The 13784-nt window shown below is 41.0% G+C and overlaps 1 protein-coding gene across 16 annotated transcripts in view; it reads left to right on the top strand.

Moving 5' to 3' along the window:
- Positions 1-13784, top strand: part of GPHN (gephyrin) — a 539113-nt gene that overhangs the window by 482722 nt on the left and 42607 nt on the right. For all 16 annotated transcript variants that reach the window (XM_034769381.1, XM_034769377.1, XM_034769383.1 and 13 more), the window contains 4 exons: positions 1583-1702; positions 6309-6367; positions 6590-6743; positions 9169-9290. In XM_034769381.1, coding sequence (XP_034625272.1) covers positions 1583-1702; positions 6309-6367; positions 6590-6743; positions 9169-9290 — 455 coding nt within the window. The remainder of the gene's footprint in view (positions 1-1582; positions 1703-6308; positions 6368-6589; positions 6744-9168; positions 9291-13784) is intronic.

The raw sequence follows: 13784 nt of genomic DNA, 5'->3' as shown, positions 1-13784 counted from the left end.
CTGAGAATCAGTAGACTAAATGACTGCTCAAGGACTCTTTAGCCCTACATTGCTATGATTCTGTGGTTAGTGGAATTCCAGATATGGTACATGATAATTGTGCCTTTTTTAGTTCTCATTACCATTTTATTTAGGCCCTGTTGAAAGACATTTGATCTCCTCTGTCCTTAGAATAAGCAAAATTAAATGACAGGTTTCAGAGTAGCAGCCATGTTACTCTTTATCCGTAGAAAGAACAGGAGTACTTGTGGCACCTTAAAGACTAACAAATTTATTTCAGCATAAGCTTTCGTGGGCTACAGCTCACTTCTTCGGATGCATAGAATGGAACACAGACAGAAGATATTTATACATACAGAGAACATGAAAAGGTGGAAGTAGCCATACCAACTGTAAGAGGCCAGTCAATTGAGATGAGCTATCAGCAGCAGGAAAAAAAAAACCTTTGAAGTGATAATCGAGATGACCCATAGAAGGTGTGAGGAGAACTTAACATGAGGAAATAGATACAGTTAGTGTAATGACCCAACCATTCCCAGTCCCTAGTTAATTGTATCTAATTTGCATATAAGTTCGAGTTCAGCAGTCTCTCTTTGGAGTCTGTTTTTGAAGTTTTTTTGTTGCAAAATTGTCACCTTCTAGTCTGTCACTGAGTGGTTAGAGAGGTTGAAGTGTTCTCCCACTGGTTTTTGAATGTTATGATTCCTGATATCAGATTTGTGTCCATTTATTCTTTTGCGTAGAGACTGTCCGGTTTGGGGAATGTACATGGCAGAGGGGCATTGCTGGCACATGATGGCATATATCACGTTGGTAGATGTGCAGGTGAATGAGCCCTGATGTCATGGCTGATGTGATTAGGTCCTATGATGGTGTCACTTGAATAGATATGTGGACATATTAACTTAGGTGATACAATTCACATAGGTTTAAACAGAGACTGGGAATGGTTGGGTCATTACGCAAATGCATTTTAGTGCTAGTGAAAGTCTGCAGCCCTGGAGACCGCAGTCCTCTATCCAAAGAGCGTATACCACAGTGGCTCTTTGCCTGTGTGCTTCATCCCCAACTCAGAATGACCACCTCTTTGTGTGATAGGTGTTGTATCCTTGGGGGCAGCAGTTTTGGGAAGAAATCACTTGAGACACAGAGAGCTGTAAACCTAAATACACAACAATAGGGGAATTAATTCTCCTGATCTAATCATTCTTTGGCTTCTTTACCAGCAAGGGGGCCAATTTATTACCCACTATGATAGTTTCAGTCATCTTCCCAGAAGATAGGTGTCCACATCACAAAAAATAACTACCAGTTTATTTCATACTGCCATCAGATGATAATGGATTTCAATTACTAACGACCTGAGTCAGATTTGAACCTGTGTTATTCTTTAATTACCTAGGGGATTTACTCATATTAACTCTACTAACATCTATCAAGAAGAAAATAAGACACACTATGAAAAGGATTTATTACTCTCCAGTTTATTGCTGCAATGTTCAAATGTTTTCAGGTTTTCCTATTCCTTTGTTAAAAGTAAATTAGTTGTCATCATTTGCTGGTTTGTTGTTGTTTTTTTTAGCCAACTCAGACTGTGATGCCTGGTCAGGTAATGCGGGTTACAACAGGTGCTCCAATCCCCTGTGGTGCTGATGCTGTGGTGCAAGTAGAAGACACAGAACTCATCAGGGAATCAGATGATGTGAGTCATAACTAAACACTCATTGTGCTAGTAGTTCTGTGTGCAGTAGCATGTCACTGATTTCAGAGAATCATTCTGCAATCCAGTGGCCTCCAGGGGGACATTGTGTCATAGAGTCCATACCATTCGTACTTTTTTGCCCTATTTATTAAAATTAGAGTACCAAATCCAGAAGGAGTCAAATACACTATACCTCACTCTGCTTCCTGGAATCTCATAAACCTCTCAATATTTCCAGCTTCACGTAGTATCCTAGGCCATGCATTCCTGTTGAAGGCTTATTTAGTCTCTTCCAGTATCTTGATTTGGGCTTTGAGATGCTGCAAACTCTTTATGCACTGAGAATTTGAGACTCTATATTAGTTGCATGCCCACTCGGAGCCTCAATCATCTATTGTATTGATATAAATTTCTGTTAGTGGCAGGTAATTACAGGTTTGGCACTGAGGGCCTGCCTCAGTATTCTTAGTACAAGGAAGATAATGCTGATCCAAATATCCCACTTGTTAGCACATCCTCAGAGGAGATATAGCATGTTCCTTGCAGCTTGAAACCATTTCCTAATTTCATCAGAAGGAAACCTCAGGTTAGCATCTCTCAGTTAGAATCCGCATCATCTGCCCAAATTGTGCTACCTAGTAATGAGGCTCTGCTAGATCTTGCAAAAGTAAACTAGCATACCCCAACAACAATACTGCCCACCTGTAAAAGGGCTGATAAGAAATATTATGTTCCATCTAAAGATTAGTAGTTTCTGTTTTCTCATCCCTCTCTCATCCTTGTTTTCTCATCCCTCCCTGGTTGTTGAAGCTTTAAATGAACATGGAAGGCAACATCACCACTAAATCAACACCATACATCAAAGATCAGAAGCATCTCAATTTGTCTGGTCACAAATCATATTTGTTTGAACTCTGCAGTTTAGAATCACCAACTATCAGACACTGATGGCAAAATATAATCACACCAACTACTCAAAGTTCAATTTGTTTATTGAGCATTTACCACCAGAACAGAGGGACCAATGTCAAGCAATCATTACAGAGGGTCATCCTCTTGCCAGAACATCCCTGCAGGCCTCTTTGGATGCCACTGACAGCTGCTTTCTCTGTTTCTACAGTGATAGTCATGAGAAGGGCCTCCTGGCTTCAGCACTCAGGATTTCTGAGGGAGGTCCAGAATACAGTAAAGGACCTTGCCTTTGACAGCTTAAAATTTGTTGCGGAGAATACAAAAGAGTCTCTGCATACATTAAAATATTCCAGGATTACTTTGCATTCTCTGGGAGTTTACACAACTGTCCATAAAAGGAAATTTAGTAAATCCCAGACAGTGCAGAGATCTCGTCCTGTTCAATTCTCCAGCTTCCAGAGACCTTATGAACCCCAATGAAAGAGGCAGAGGTTCAAGAAAAAGAGGCCGTCTGCTGCACAGGAATCGACCTCACAATCCTCCTCATCAAAAAAACTATTTTGATGGGGTGATCAAGGTTCTGAGTTACCCTTACTAGCTGCAATGGTTCACATGCCTTCCTTGCTTCAGGGACCACCTTTCTCACTTCCAACAATCTTAGAATCATATCACTACATACAGGTGAGTTTTGGAGATCTTATCAGCAGGATACTCCACTTTACTTTCCTTCCTATACCCCTTTCCCCTCCCTCTTCAAAGACCCCTCTTGTGAGCATCTTCTAGAACAGAAAATAGACTTCCTCCTGAACTTAGGTGCTATAGAAACAGTTCCTGTACAAGACAGAGGGAAGTGATTTTATTCGAGGTACTTCCTGGTTCCAAAAAAGAATGACAGGTGGAGACCCATTCTAGATCTAAGGCTCCAACAGGTTTGTGAAGATACAGAAATTCAAAATGTCAACACTTGCAGTAATAATACCATCATTGGACCTAGGAGATTGGTTCTTGGTCCTCAACGTACAAGATGCATATTTCTATATAGTGATTCACTCTTCCCACAGAAGGTTCCTGTGTTCCACTCTAGCTCAAGACCACTTTCAATAAAGTGCTTCCATTCAGTCTCCCTTCTGCTCCCAGAGTGTTTTTGAAGGTTCTGTCAGTCGTAGCGGCTTATGGTTGCAGAAAAGGGAATGCTATTATTCACATATCTTGATGATTGGATGCTAAGGAGGTGCTTCTACAGCAAGATCTCGGTGGCAATTAGCACTATTTCTGAGCCCGGGACAGCAGTTAAATATTCAGAAGTACACCTTGACCCTGGTGCAAAGATTGGAATTCATAACTCGATGCGGTAGCAGCCAAAGACTATCTCCCAATTCGCAGGTTTACAACCCTATCAAATGTAGTCATTATAGTTCAAATCAGTCTCTAGACATCGGTCAAAAACCTGGATCCAGTTGTTGGGGCATATGGCAGCTGGTACTTGGATGGATAAATTGCCCTGTTCTATTCACACCCTCTGAAGAATCTGGCACCAGCCACTGTCGGAAGACAGGATACTGGGCTAGATGGACCATTGGTCTGACCCATTATAGCCATTCTGCTGTTCTTATGTTCTGTCTATACCATCTATCTATGAAAATGGTCTTTGTAGTAACTATATCATCAGCCCTAAGGTTAGGGGAGATTCAGGCTCTCATGGCTAATCCACTGTAAACAGTGTTCAGTAAAGACAAAGTAACTGCTGAAATGTCTATCTACTAATATTACATCACGTTATGAGTTAGCTAGAGGTGATCCACCCGTGCAGGTTACAGCTCACTCCATCAGGGCTAGGAAGTTTCTACAGCTCCTCTGAGACACATAGCAGTTTCATAAATTTGCAAGGAAGCAACATGGGGTCAGTCTTTCACCTTTCATTATTTGAGGCCTTAAGATCAGATGCCCACTTTGGCAGAGGTGTCCTGCGATCAGTGTTTAAATAAGACTCTTAGCACCCATGTCCTGATTATGAGTCCCTGTTTGCAAGTAACCTGGAGTGAAATATATATGGACAATCACTCAAAGAAAGAACGACTACTTATCTTACAGTCACTGGTTCTTCGAGATAAGTTATCCACCTGGATTTCCATGATCTGTTATCTTTTCCAACAACTATGGAGTATTAGACCAAATGGGATTCTATGTTGTCAAAAGAATGGAGGGACAGTGTGGCTCACTCCACTCTTCATGCCTTCAGTTTGGGGGGAACTTGAGGGCACCCAGGATGCAAGCATGATCCCAATGAACACTGCGAGACAAAAGAACCCAATCTCACAAACATGGGGCACAGGCACACCAAAAGTGCAATCCATGTGGACAACACATCTTGAAGAACCACAGTTACTATGAGGTAAGTAATTATTCATTGTCAGAAGATTAAGATTGCATTATCATAACTCTTAATTTATTGGTGTTCAGAGGTTTACGATTAGACAATCTCCATATTCTGGGAGAATACAAGACATCACGGGGAAACTTTAACTCTGCAACAGTGTTTTTGGGTGTTTAATTTAAACCAAAATCCTTTCTGCTTCTCTTTGATGTCTGTCCTGATGAAAATGCCAGATTCTCTGGCACCTTTTTTAGAAAAGTAAAGGGTAATCACAGTGTGCTGTCCAACATTGCCTTACTCTACAAAACAGGTTCTAATATGCAACATGGCAAGGTAGGTATTTCTGAACACACAATGGCTTGCCACGTTTGCCTGCATTGTAAAACAAGTGTCTAACTCATGGCATTGGGATGCCTCAAGTACAAAAGGTGCTAATACAAAAATAAAATTCTTCTCCATTCTCAGCACAGTACAAATTCAGTGCTGCTGACAACCTACCACTTTCTCACAGCTGAGCATTTTTATCATCCACCCACTTGCAAAGTTTATAAAATTAAATATTTATACATATCTTGTAGTCTTTAAATTAAACTGCCCCAGTGGATTTATTGGCATTGAGCAAATCACCAGAGCATTGAAATCCTGAGTATGTGATCACAAAAGTTCTATCAGAAATCAGAGCTCAGGCTTTCCTACCATTATCTTGTTCACAGTACATAAACATGACATATTAACTGCTCTCTGATGTTCTGAAGAGGAGAAAAGGTCCCTGTACTACAGAAATTCCAAATAACCCCACGGAAATTTGGGCACACGAATGGTTGCTAGGGTGGGTTTTTCCTTATTGCCTATCTGTTGGCGTAGTGCCATATGCTTTACTACACTTCTTGATTTTCTCTCTGGAGAGGCTACTTCTGAAAAGGGGAAAGAATCCCTGTGGTAAATGAGATCAACACACAACCCAAGGATATTGTACGGGGAAGACACATAAACATAGCACTCTTAAAAAAGCAAGGCAAAACTGTGCATTCAGTGCAGGTCCCTTCCTAGTGAGCTCAGCTGGAAAGTAATTATTTTAAACTCTTTAAATTAGAGCACACATTTGTAATGCACTCATGATCAGCAGATCAAGAGAACCAAGAGGATGCTTGAACCATAATATGACAGAGTAATCGCTGCTGTGAAGAGATCAGACTGTGGCATGGCCATTTTGTGAACCATTAACAAACAGTGCAGACTGGTGAGAAATAAAAGCTGATTAATTTTGTTTGGTTAACACATTTGGAATTGTGTGACTTTTGTTTGTTTGTTTTGTTACAGGGCACTGAAGAGCTAGAAGTACGAATTCTGGTGCAGGCTCGACCAGGCCAAGATATCAGGTCTGTAAATAACCTAGTTTTAAAATACTCTAATATCTCTTTAGAGAATATAATGGACAGTGCATTTTATAGTCATTGTTTTACCATAAATAGCACTGAAATTTTGAATTTATGACCAAGGCACAGATGCACACTCCTCTCTTGGAGCTTGACCAGGTAACGAGAGTCATTTTGAATTGTGTTCTATTTTTCTTTCTTCTTTTTTTGTGATACGGTTTTCAGACCTATAGGACATGACATTAAAAGAGGTGAATGTGTGCTGGCTAAGGGAACCCACATGGGCCCATCGGAGATTGGTCTCTTAGCAACTGTTGGGGTAACAGAAGTAGAAGTTAACAAATTTCCAGTCGTTGCAGTCATGTCAACAGGGAATGAGGTAAGAAAAATATCTTTAAACTCAAGACTTTTTAAATTACTTTCTTCTGCAAGCACAGGAGTAGTATTTTGGATAGTAATTCCCATCCTAATTCCAATTGGGCGTGTTTTAGTGGTGCTGAGCACCTAAGGATCAGGGAAGCAGTTCACATGTTTATGCATAAAAGCTCCCTAACCCTCTACACACAGGTCCCAAAAGAGATGATGCCTACTCTTAGCAGGTATATATTGTAGGAAGGAGCTGTGCATGAGACTGGTCTCTGCCAGAATATCTTTTTTAGCATATGATACAAAACTGTAGTCCTACACATGTTTTGTTTGCAGAGGCTTCATAGAATATCAGGGTTGGAAGGGATCTCAGGAGGTCATCTAGTCCAACCCCCTGCTCAAAGCAGGACCAATCCCCAACTAAATCATCCCAGCCAGGGCTTTGTCAAGCCTGACCTTAAAAATCTCTAAGGAAGAAGATTCCACCACCTCCCTAGGTAACCCATTCCAGTGCTTCACCACCCTCCTAGTGAAAAAGTTTTTCTTAATATCCAACCTAAACCTCCCAAATGCACTATAAAACCCAAATCCTCAGTAAAACTAGATGTTATTTCTTCTAGTATGTTCACAGAAATATAAGCAGCACCCAGCTGGTCTGTAATTGTTCTCTTATTTCTAATACTCTTTGCAGAAGTTTCAAAATTAGAAACATGAATGGCAAAGGATTTATGAAATACAAGGTAGGTAAGGTAATACTTAGTTGGTCCAATAAAAGATATTACCTCACCCATCTTGTCTCTCTAATATCCTGGGACCAACACAGCTACAACAACACTGCATTCAAAGGATTTATACTAATACCAGGGGAATTTTTAAACACCTGGTTTAGGTACTTGTGGGCAATAGCCCTGTGTGGAAGATGAGGCATTTGGACCAATTTCTATAAAAGACAACTTATATCTTTAATTGAATTAAAAGTCCTCATCTTTACCAACTAGAAAATCACTTTTATTATTGTAGCAACTGTGCTGTATTTAAAAAATCCAGTTACCTCAAACGTGCATTTTGACCTAACATCTTGACTGTGCTCTTCTGAGGCAAACCTTTTGAAGTCTAAACACTAATATAAACCCCTGGCTGTATTCTCATCCTATTGAAAGCCTTTGATGTGTTTAAGTTTTAAATCTTTGATATGTAAAATAGAACCATAAAAATAAAGCTCTGTTTGCATTTGTCCAAACCATTTCTGATTGATGCACCCTGTTGAAATACTTAATGCTTATACAACCCCAATGAAAATTATTCTGTGACTGCAGAATGCCAACCCACCTTAGGCTGCAATCTTAACAGATATCCTAAGATAGGCAGGAGTAAGCTGGGCAGTAGATAACTCCAGAGAAAGTCCAGGGTGCCCCAAGGAGTGGTGGTGATGAGTTAGTAAGTGAGACTCTTTCCTGTGAGCATCTTTTATATAACATTTTAAACCTAGATCCTGCCTGCTTGTGTTCATTAAACATCCTGTGGAACTTTTCACAAAGAACGGGGTGCTAGTCACAGTGTTGTGACCTAGCCAAGGTCGAACCTGAGTTATTATATTCTTACTACCTAACATCCTCACTGTAATTTCAATTAATATAGCATTCTCCTTCACCTCCTGTCCTCAACAGCTGTGTTGCCGGACGCTGTTAATCAGCACTACGGTCCATCCCAAAGGCCGAGGTGTTTCAGACATGGGTGAAAGGATTCCTACTGTAAAACATGTCTGTATGTTTGCTAGATACTTTGGCATCCTTCAAGATGAAAGATGCTATGTAAATATAAGATCATTATCATCACTGCCAGCTTTCTATCCCTTAAAAATAACACCATTTTTCATCTAAAATAGATTATGTTATGAATTACATGGTTGGCATTTGAAGCTGTGCTTATGTTTTCATCTGTTAGGCTACTGTATGTTTCCACATTTAAAATGTGTCTTTCAAAGTGAGTAGACACTAGACTTTATTATTCTTGGTCACTGCAGCATCAACACAGATCCTTAAAGTTTCAGTAAGATAAGAACAAGCAGATCTGTCCATCAACCTGGAAATAGTTACAAATTTAGAGTTTGTGATTTGATTTATACTGCGTGGGATTGGAAGCCTGATACCCCATGAAAAGAGGGTTTGCAGACATGGATGCACTGAAACAATTTAAGAGAGAGAATCCTAGAAAAACTTATTATTTTGCTTTGCCAGAGTCTCAGCCACATATCTTTTTGGCTTAAATTGCTGCATAGTCTGAATTCACAGAACCTATTTACAGACACACTCTGATTGACTTGTCATAGGTGTCTGTCAGCAGGAACCATATCCCACTTCAAAAGCAAGAAGTTTCCCATGAGCAAAGGCACATAACACTCTGAGGAGACTGACTGGTAATGTGGCTCTGTTTTATAGTTGTTGAATCCTGAGGATGACCTCTTACCAGGAAAGATCCGAGACAGTAACCGTTCAACTCTCCTAGCTACAATTCAAGAACACGGCTACCCAACAATCAACTTGGGAATTGTGGGAGATAAGTAAGTACCACGTGTTAATAAAGATTTCCATCTGTTGTCACTTCATGTTCACGTGTTGCAGTTTAACGCAGCAGTGGGGAAAGAAAACATGGCACAAGCTACATTCACTATGCAGCTCACTTCAAGTGCTACAGCATTGTGAGGGTGCTCATTTTGGAGGAGGAGTATTTTTATTTTTCTTCCCAGTATAGAGTTTAACAAGCCCCATCCTAGTAGTAAGAGGAATAGTCTGATAAGGATGTTTTTAATGAGAGATGTTTGTCTTGTTTAATCTTCCTCTTGTTGTACAATTCTAGCATTGCCTCTACTCCCTCCAGTTTGGGCTGAGTATAAACTGGGACAGGATAACAAAACCAGCACTTGAATGGTGAAGTGTTTTGGTATCTATTCATGCAGCCTCATCATGGATATAAGCACACTGTATTTAATAAGGCAAGAACCTGCATCTGGGGAATATATGCTACAGAAATTCCAGTTCCTGATCTTTAAGAAGGTGTCTGTCACACAGTTTATTTTCCATATTGAGATTAATTTAGAGGTTAACTTTTTGTCAGATTTCTTGAATCACTATCTTATGGACAAGGCCCCACTCTTGACTGTGGGATATTGCTAAAACAGAATTCCAGAAATGCATCCTAGTATGCAGAAAGTTTTTCAGTCCTGTCCTCCAGTGAGCTCTCTGTTTTGACTGCTGTTACACTTCTGTGATCAAGTCCTTTTATTCATCTGACAATAATTTCTCCTTGGTTCTAACTAGGGGAGTTCTGCTTTCGAGAGCTCTAGCAGAAATGTTCGCAGCCTTTGGTGCAAAAGGTTCTAGATGTGTCAATGTGAAATCCAGAGCTTCCGTGTCAGCACCAATTCTCAGGATGCAAGCTTGTGCCTCAATACAAAAAAAGGTCCAGCTGTGCCAAGAGATCCTACACCTGCTGATACAGGGCAAGAGGAATGCTCAGCTGGTACACAGCACTTTGTGGCAGCCTCATAGAAGTTTATGACTGATCATGGTGGCTGAGTATATACTAAGTCTCTGGAATCATCAGCCCAGTCTCTGGACATGAATATGTATGTGGGAGGGGGTTGTTAGAGAATCTGGAGATTTCAGTAAAGAGCTGTCTGAAATCAAATGCATGGGAGGATTCATCTGATGCCAAATACATATTCTGTATGGAGGAGCACCAAGAAGGTAACTCTTCATGGGATGATACTACCTTTCCCTAGTTTTTCCAACATAAATCCAAGATGGATGATTTTTAGTTGAATTACAGTACTGCGCCCTGGAATCCAATGCTGTGCCTTTGGATTCATTCAGAATAAATGTTTACCAGTCTATGGTTACAACCCTTCAGATCATGTACTGCCAAGGCTTCATAGCCAACAGTCAGATGAAACTATCAAAGAAAGCCTTTACTCTGGTCATTTCTCTTAATCCTTCCTGTAATCTAATCCAGAAAGGTGTAGATTTAGCTTGGGCAGCTTTTGATGTGAGTGATATGATTTCACTGCCTAGAGGTGGATGCCCACAAGTTTGCTTTGCTGCTGACCTCTGAATTCCAGAAAAAGGTCCAGAGAGAGCCAAAGGATCTACAATACACTAGAGAGAATTTATTTTGGGGATCAAATGGAACCTCACTGCAGAAGACAAAGGAAACAATGGCTGTATTGGGTTCTCTTGGACCTGTGTTTTCTCTGTTCGGTCCCTTGTTCAAGGGAGGAAACGGAAAGTCTCCACTTTAAAACCCAGGTCTCAGATTAACATATGGCTTCAAGGATGCTCAGTTTCCCCTGCACAGGACACTTGCGCTTCAGCAGCCTCTTTCAGCAAGCATCAAAACCCAAAGGGTTTTTGAAGGATTCTGGAGCATTTAGTTAACCTATAATTACCAGTAGTCTGCCAGGACCTATTTGTCAGAGGTTGACCTGGAACCTTTTACCCATGATGGCCCTGGTCACTTCTGACACATAGGCCATGAGCATTGTTCTTTGGGGCTACAAGATCAAATTTTCCCACCCCCAACCCCATCTTAAAATGCTCTTTGGCTCCTTTATATCAGGAAAAGATGATGCAGGAAATCCAATCTGTCCTGGAAGAGAAAGCCTTCAGATTTTCACCATGAGGTGATAAGAATAAGGGGTTTTATTTCAAGTGCTTCTTGATAGTCAAATCTGGGGACTTTAGCTTAACTTGAATTTCAAGGAACTGAATAGCTATATAGTCAAAGAGAAATGGTCACCCTGCGAGCCCCGAAGCCTCTTCTATGGGAGCATGAACAGCAGTGTACTTAGGACCTTGACCTGCGCACAGAAATATTTCCCAAGCAACAGAAGTACCTCATATTTCTTGAAGGAAACAGCATAACCTATTTTATGTATTGCCTTTTAGACCAGTATGGGCTGGTTTTTGGCAGTTGTCATGGCCTAACCGCACAGGATGGGAATTAATGTGTTCCCCAACTTGGATGATTGGCTGATGAAGGACACCATTCTCTGGTGTATCAAAAGATTAATAGCTATCACCACTGCTTTGGAGTTAGTAGGGTTCACGATAAACTACCCAAAGCCCCAACTTGTCCCCAGCAGACAACTGGCACCTAGAAACCCTGCTAGAAACAACTCAACTCAAAACCTCCCTGTCCCAACACAGGATCCAGGATATCACCAATCTGGCAGAAAAGATATGGATGAGTCAGCAGGTCACAGTTTGAAACATACTATATGAATATTGTTTGTAGAAAACACAGCTGTATTCATAGGACAACTCCATATGCAGTAACCACAGTGGATCTTGAGATCCCAGTGGAAGCAAGCCTCACAAAGACTTTCACATTGCATCCAGGTAAATCCAGATAATGGATCTCCTGTGGACCTGTCTGGCCTGGTGGAAATCCAGGGCAGTTTTCAAACAGGAATGGGCTTCCAAAACCCTCCTGTTCAAATCACAGTGACCATCAGTGCTTCCAGCCTGAGATGGGGAGCTAACACAAAGGGACTCTACAAGCAGGTAAGCTGATCTCTACAAAAACAACTGCACATAAATGATTTGGACATAAGTGGGATCATGTAGATCAGAAACCTAATATCCCAGAAGGTGGCACTTGTTCAAATGGACAATCGCATCACCATACTTTACATAACCAAGCCAGAAGGCACCAGATCACACATTCCGTACCTGACGGAAGAAAATGACACACAGGCTGAGTTAGTCTGTAACAGATCCTCCTGAGCGGTCTCTGGATCAGGAAGTGGCAGATCAGCTCTTCCTCCAACTAGGGATATTGGAGGTGCCACCCACTTGAACAAGAAACCGCCAGTGTTCTCATCATGGCACCAAAAAGAAACTGCATTAGCAGTGGATTCCATCCTCTGATAATGAAGCTCCTGAACACCTTCCCATCAGTCCCTCTGGTAGCACCAGTTCTGGCAAACCTAAGAAGAGAGAAACGCTTAATTTTCCTTTTAGCCCCATACTCTCCCAAACAGGTCTGATTCTAAAATCTTTTGCTATTGGCTAAAGGGGATTCCATCAAACTGAGATTCTGACCTCAGATCATCATGCAAAACCATTGCGCCTCATTCAATCCCAATCAGGAAGCCCTTGTCCTGACAGGGTAGAGCTTCATATACACATTGTGTCCAAGCAGGTGATTCATGTCCTCCTGCCATCATGGAAACCTTTTGCAAGGACCTACGATTCTGAATAGAAAAAAAGATTTGCAATGTGATATAATTTGTCCCTGGGGAACCTCTTTACTTTTCAAGCACAAAAGTTGTTTGTCAGAACCTAGCTTAAAACAAAGTAAACTCCATCCAGATATGTCTCACCGCTTTTTAGGCCTCTCAGTCACAGGTAAACAAGTGTCTCTGCAGCCCCTTACTATCAAGTTCATGAGGGGCTTGACACATTAAAAAGCTCCTTGCGTCTTGGGATAATAATATGATCCTGACTACACTGATGAAGATCTGTTTCAACCACTGAGTTTGATACTTTGAAAGTCATTTTTCTGGAGGCAGTCAAGAGAAATTTGGGGCCCCGGTACATCATGTTTGGTGGATCCCTACCTCCTTCCATTTCAACCTACTTACAGACATTTTGAGAGGGACCTAGAGTGCAGGGCCCCAGTACAATTGTTCTCCCTTTTCTCCACTCTGATCAGCCCTGGACGCAGTTAGTACAGCCTAAAGAATTACTGAGCTTCCAGATCTAGAGAATGACTACTGAACTTTATTTTTATTATTTGATGCTGTGGACTCATCTGAGATTCCTTACCAAATAACTTTATTCCACTTAAATGAGCCTATTGTCCTTATAACATTATTTCCACACCAAATGCCCATCCTTGGGAGGCTTTTTCTGTATATTTGTCAAAATGGCCTTGGGTTTCTACTAGGGTCAAACAATTTACTTTAGAAAACTACCCAATTGGGTTTTTTTAAAACATTTTATGCTAATTCATGATGCAGTGCTGTTACCAAGAAAACAGTGTCTACATGGGT

The sequence above is a fragment of the Trachemys scripta genome, chromosome 4, assembly GCF_013100865.1.
Source record: "Trachemys scripta elegans isolate TJP31775 chromosome 4, CAS_Tse_1.0, whole genome shotgun sequence".
Classification (NCBI taxonomy): domain Eukaryota; kingdom Metazoa; phylum Chordata; order Testudines; family Emydidae; genus Trachemys; species Trachemys scripta.
The sequence above is the reverse complement of the archived record's forward strand: the minus strand, read 5'-3'. Positions and strand labels throughout refer to the sequence as shown.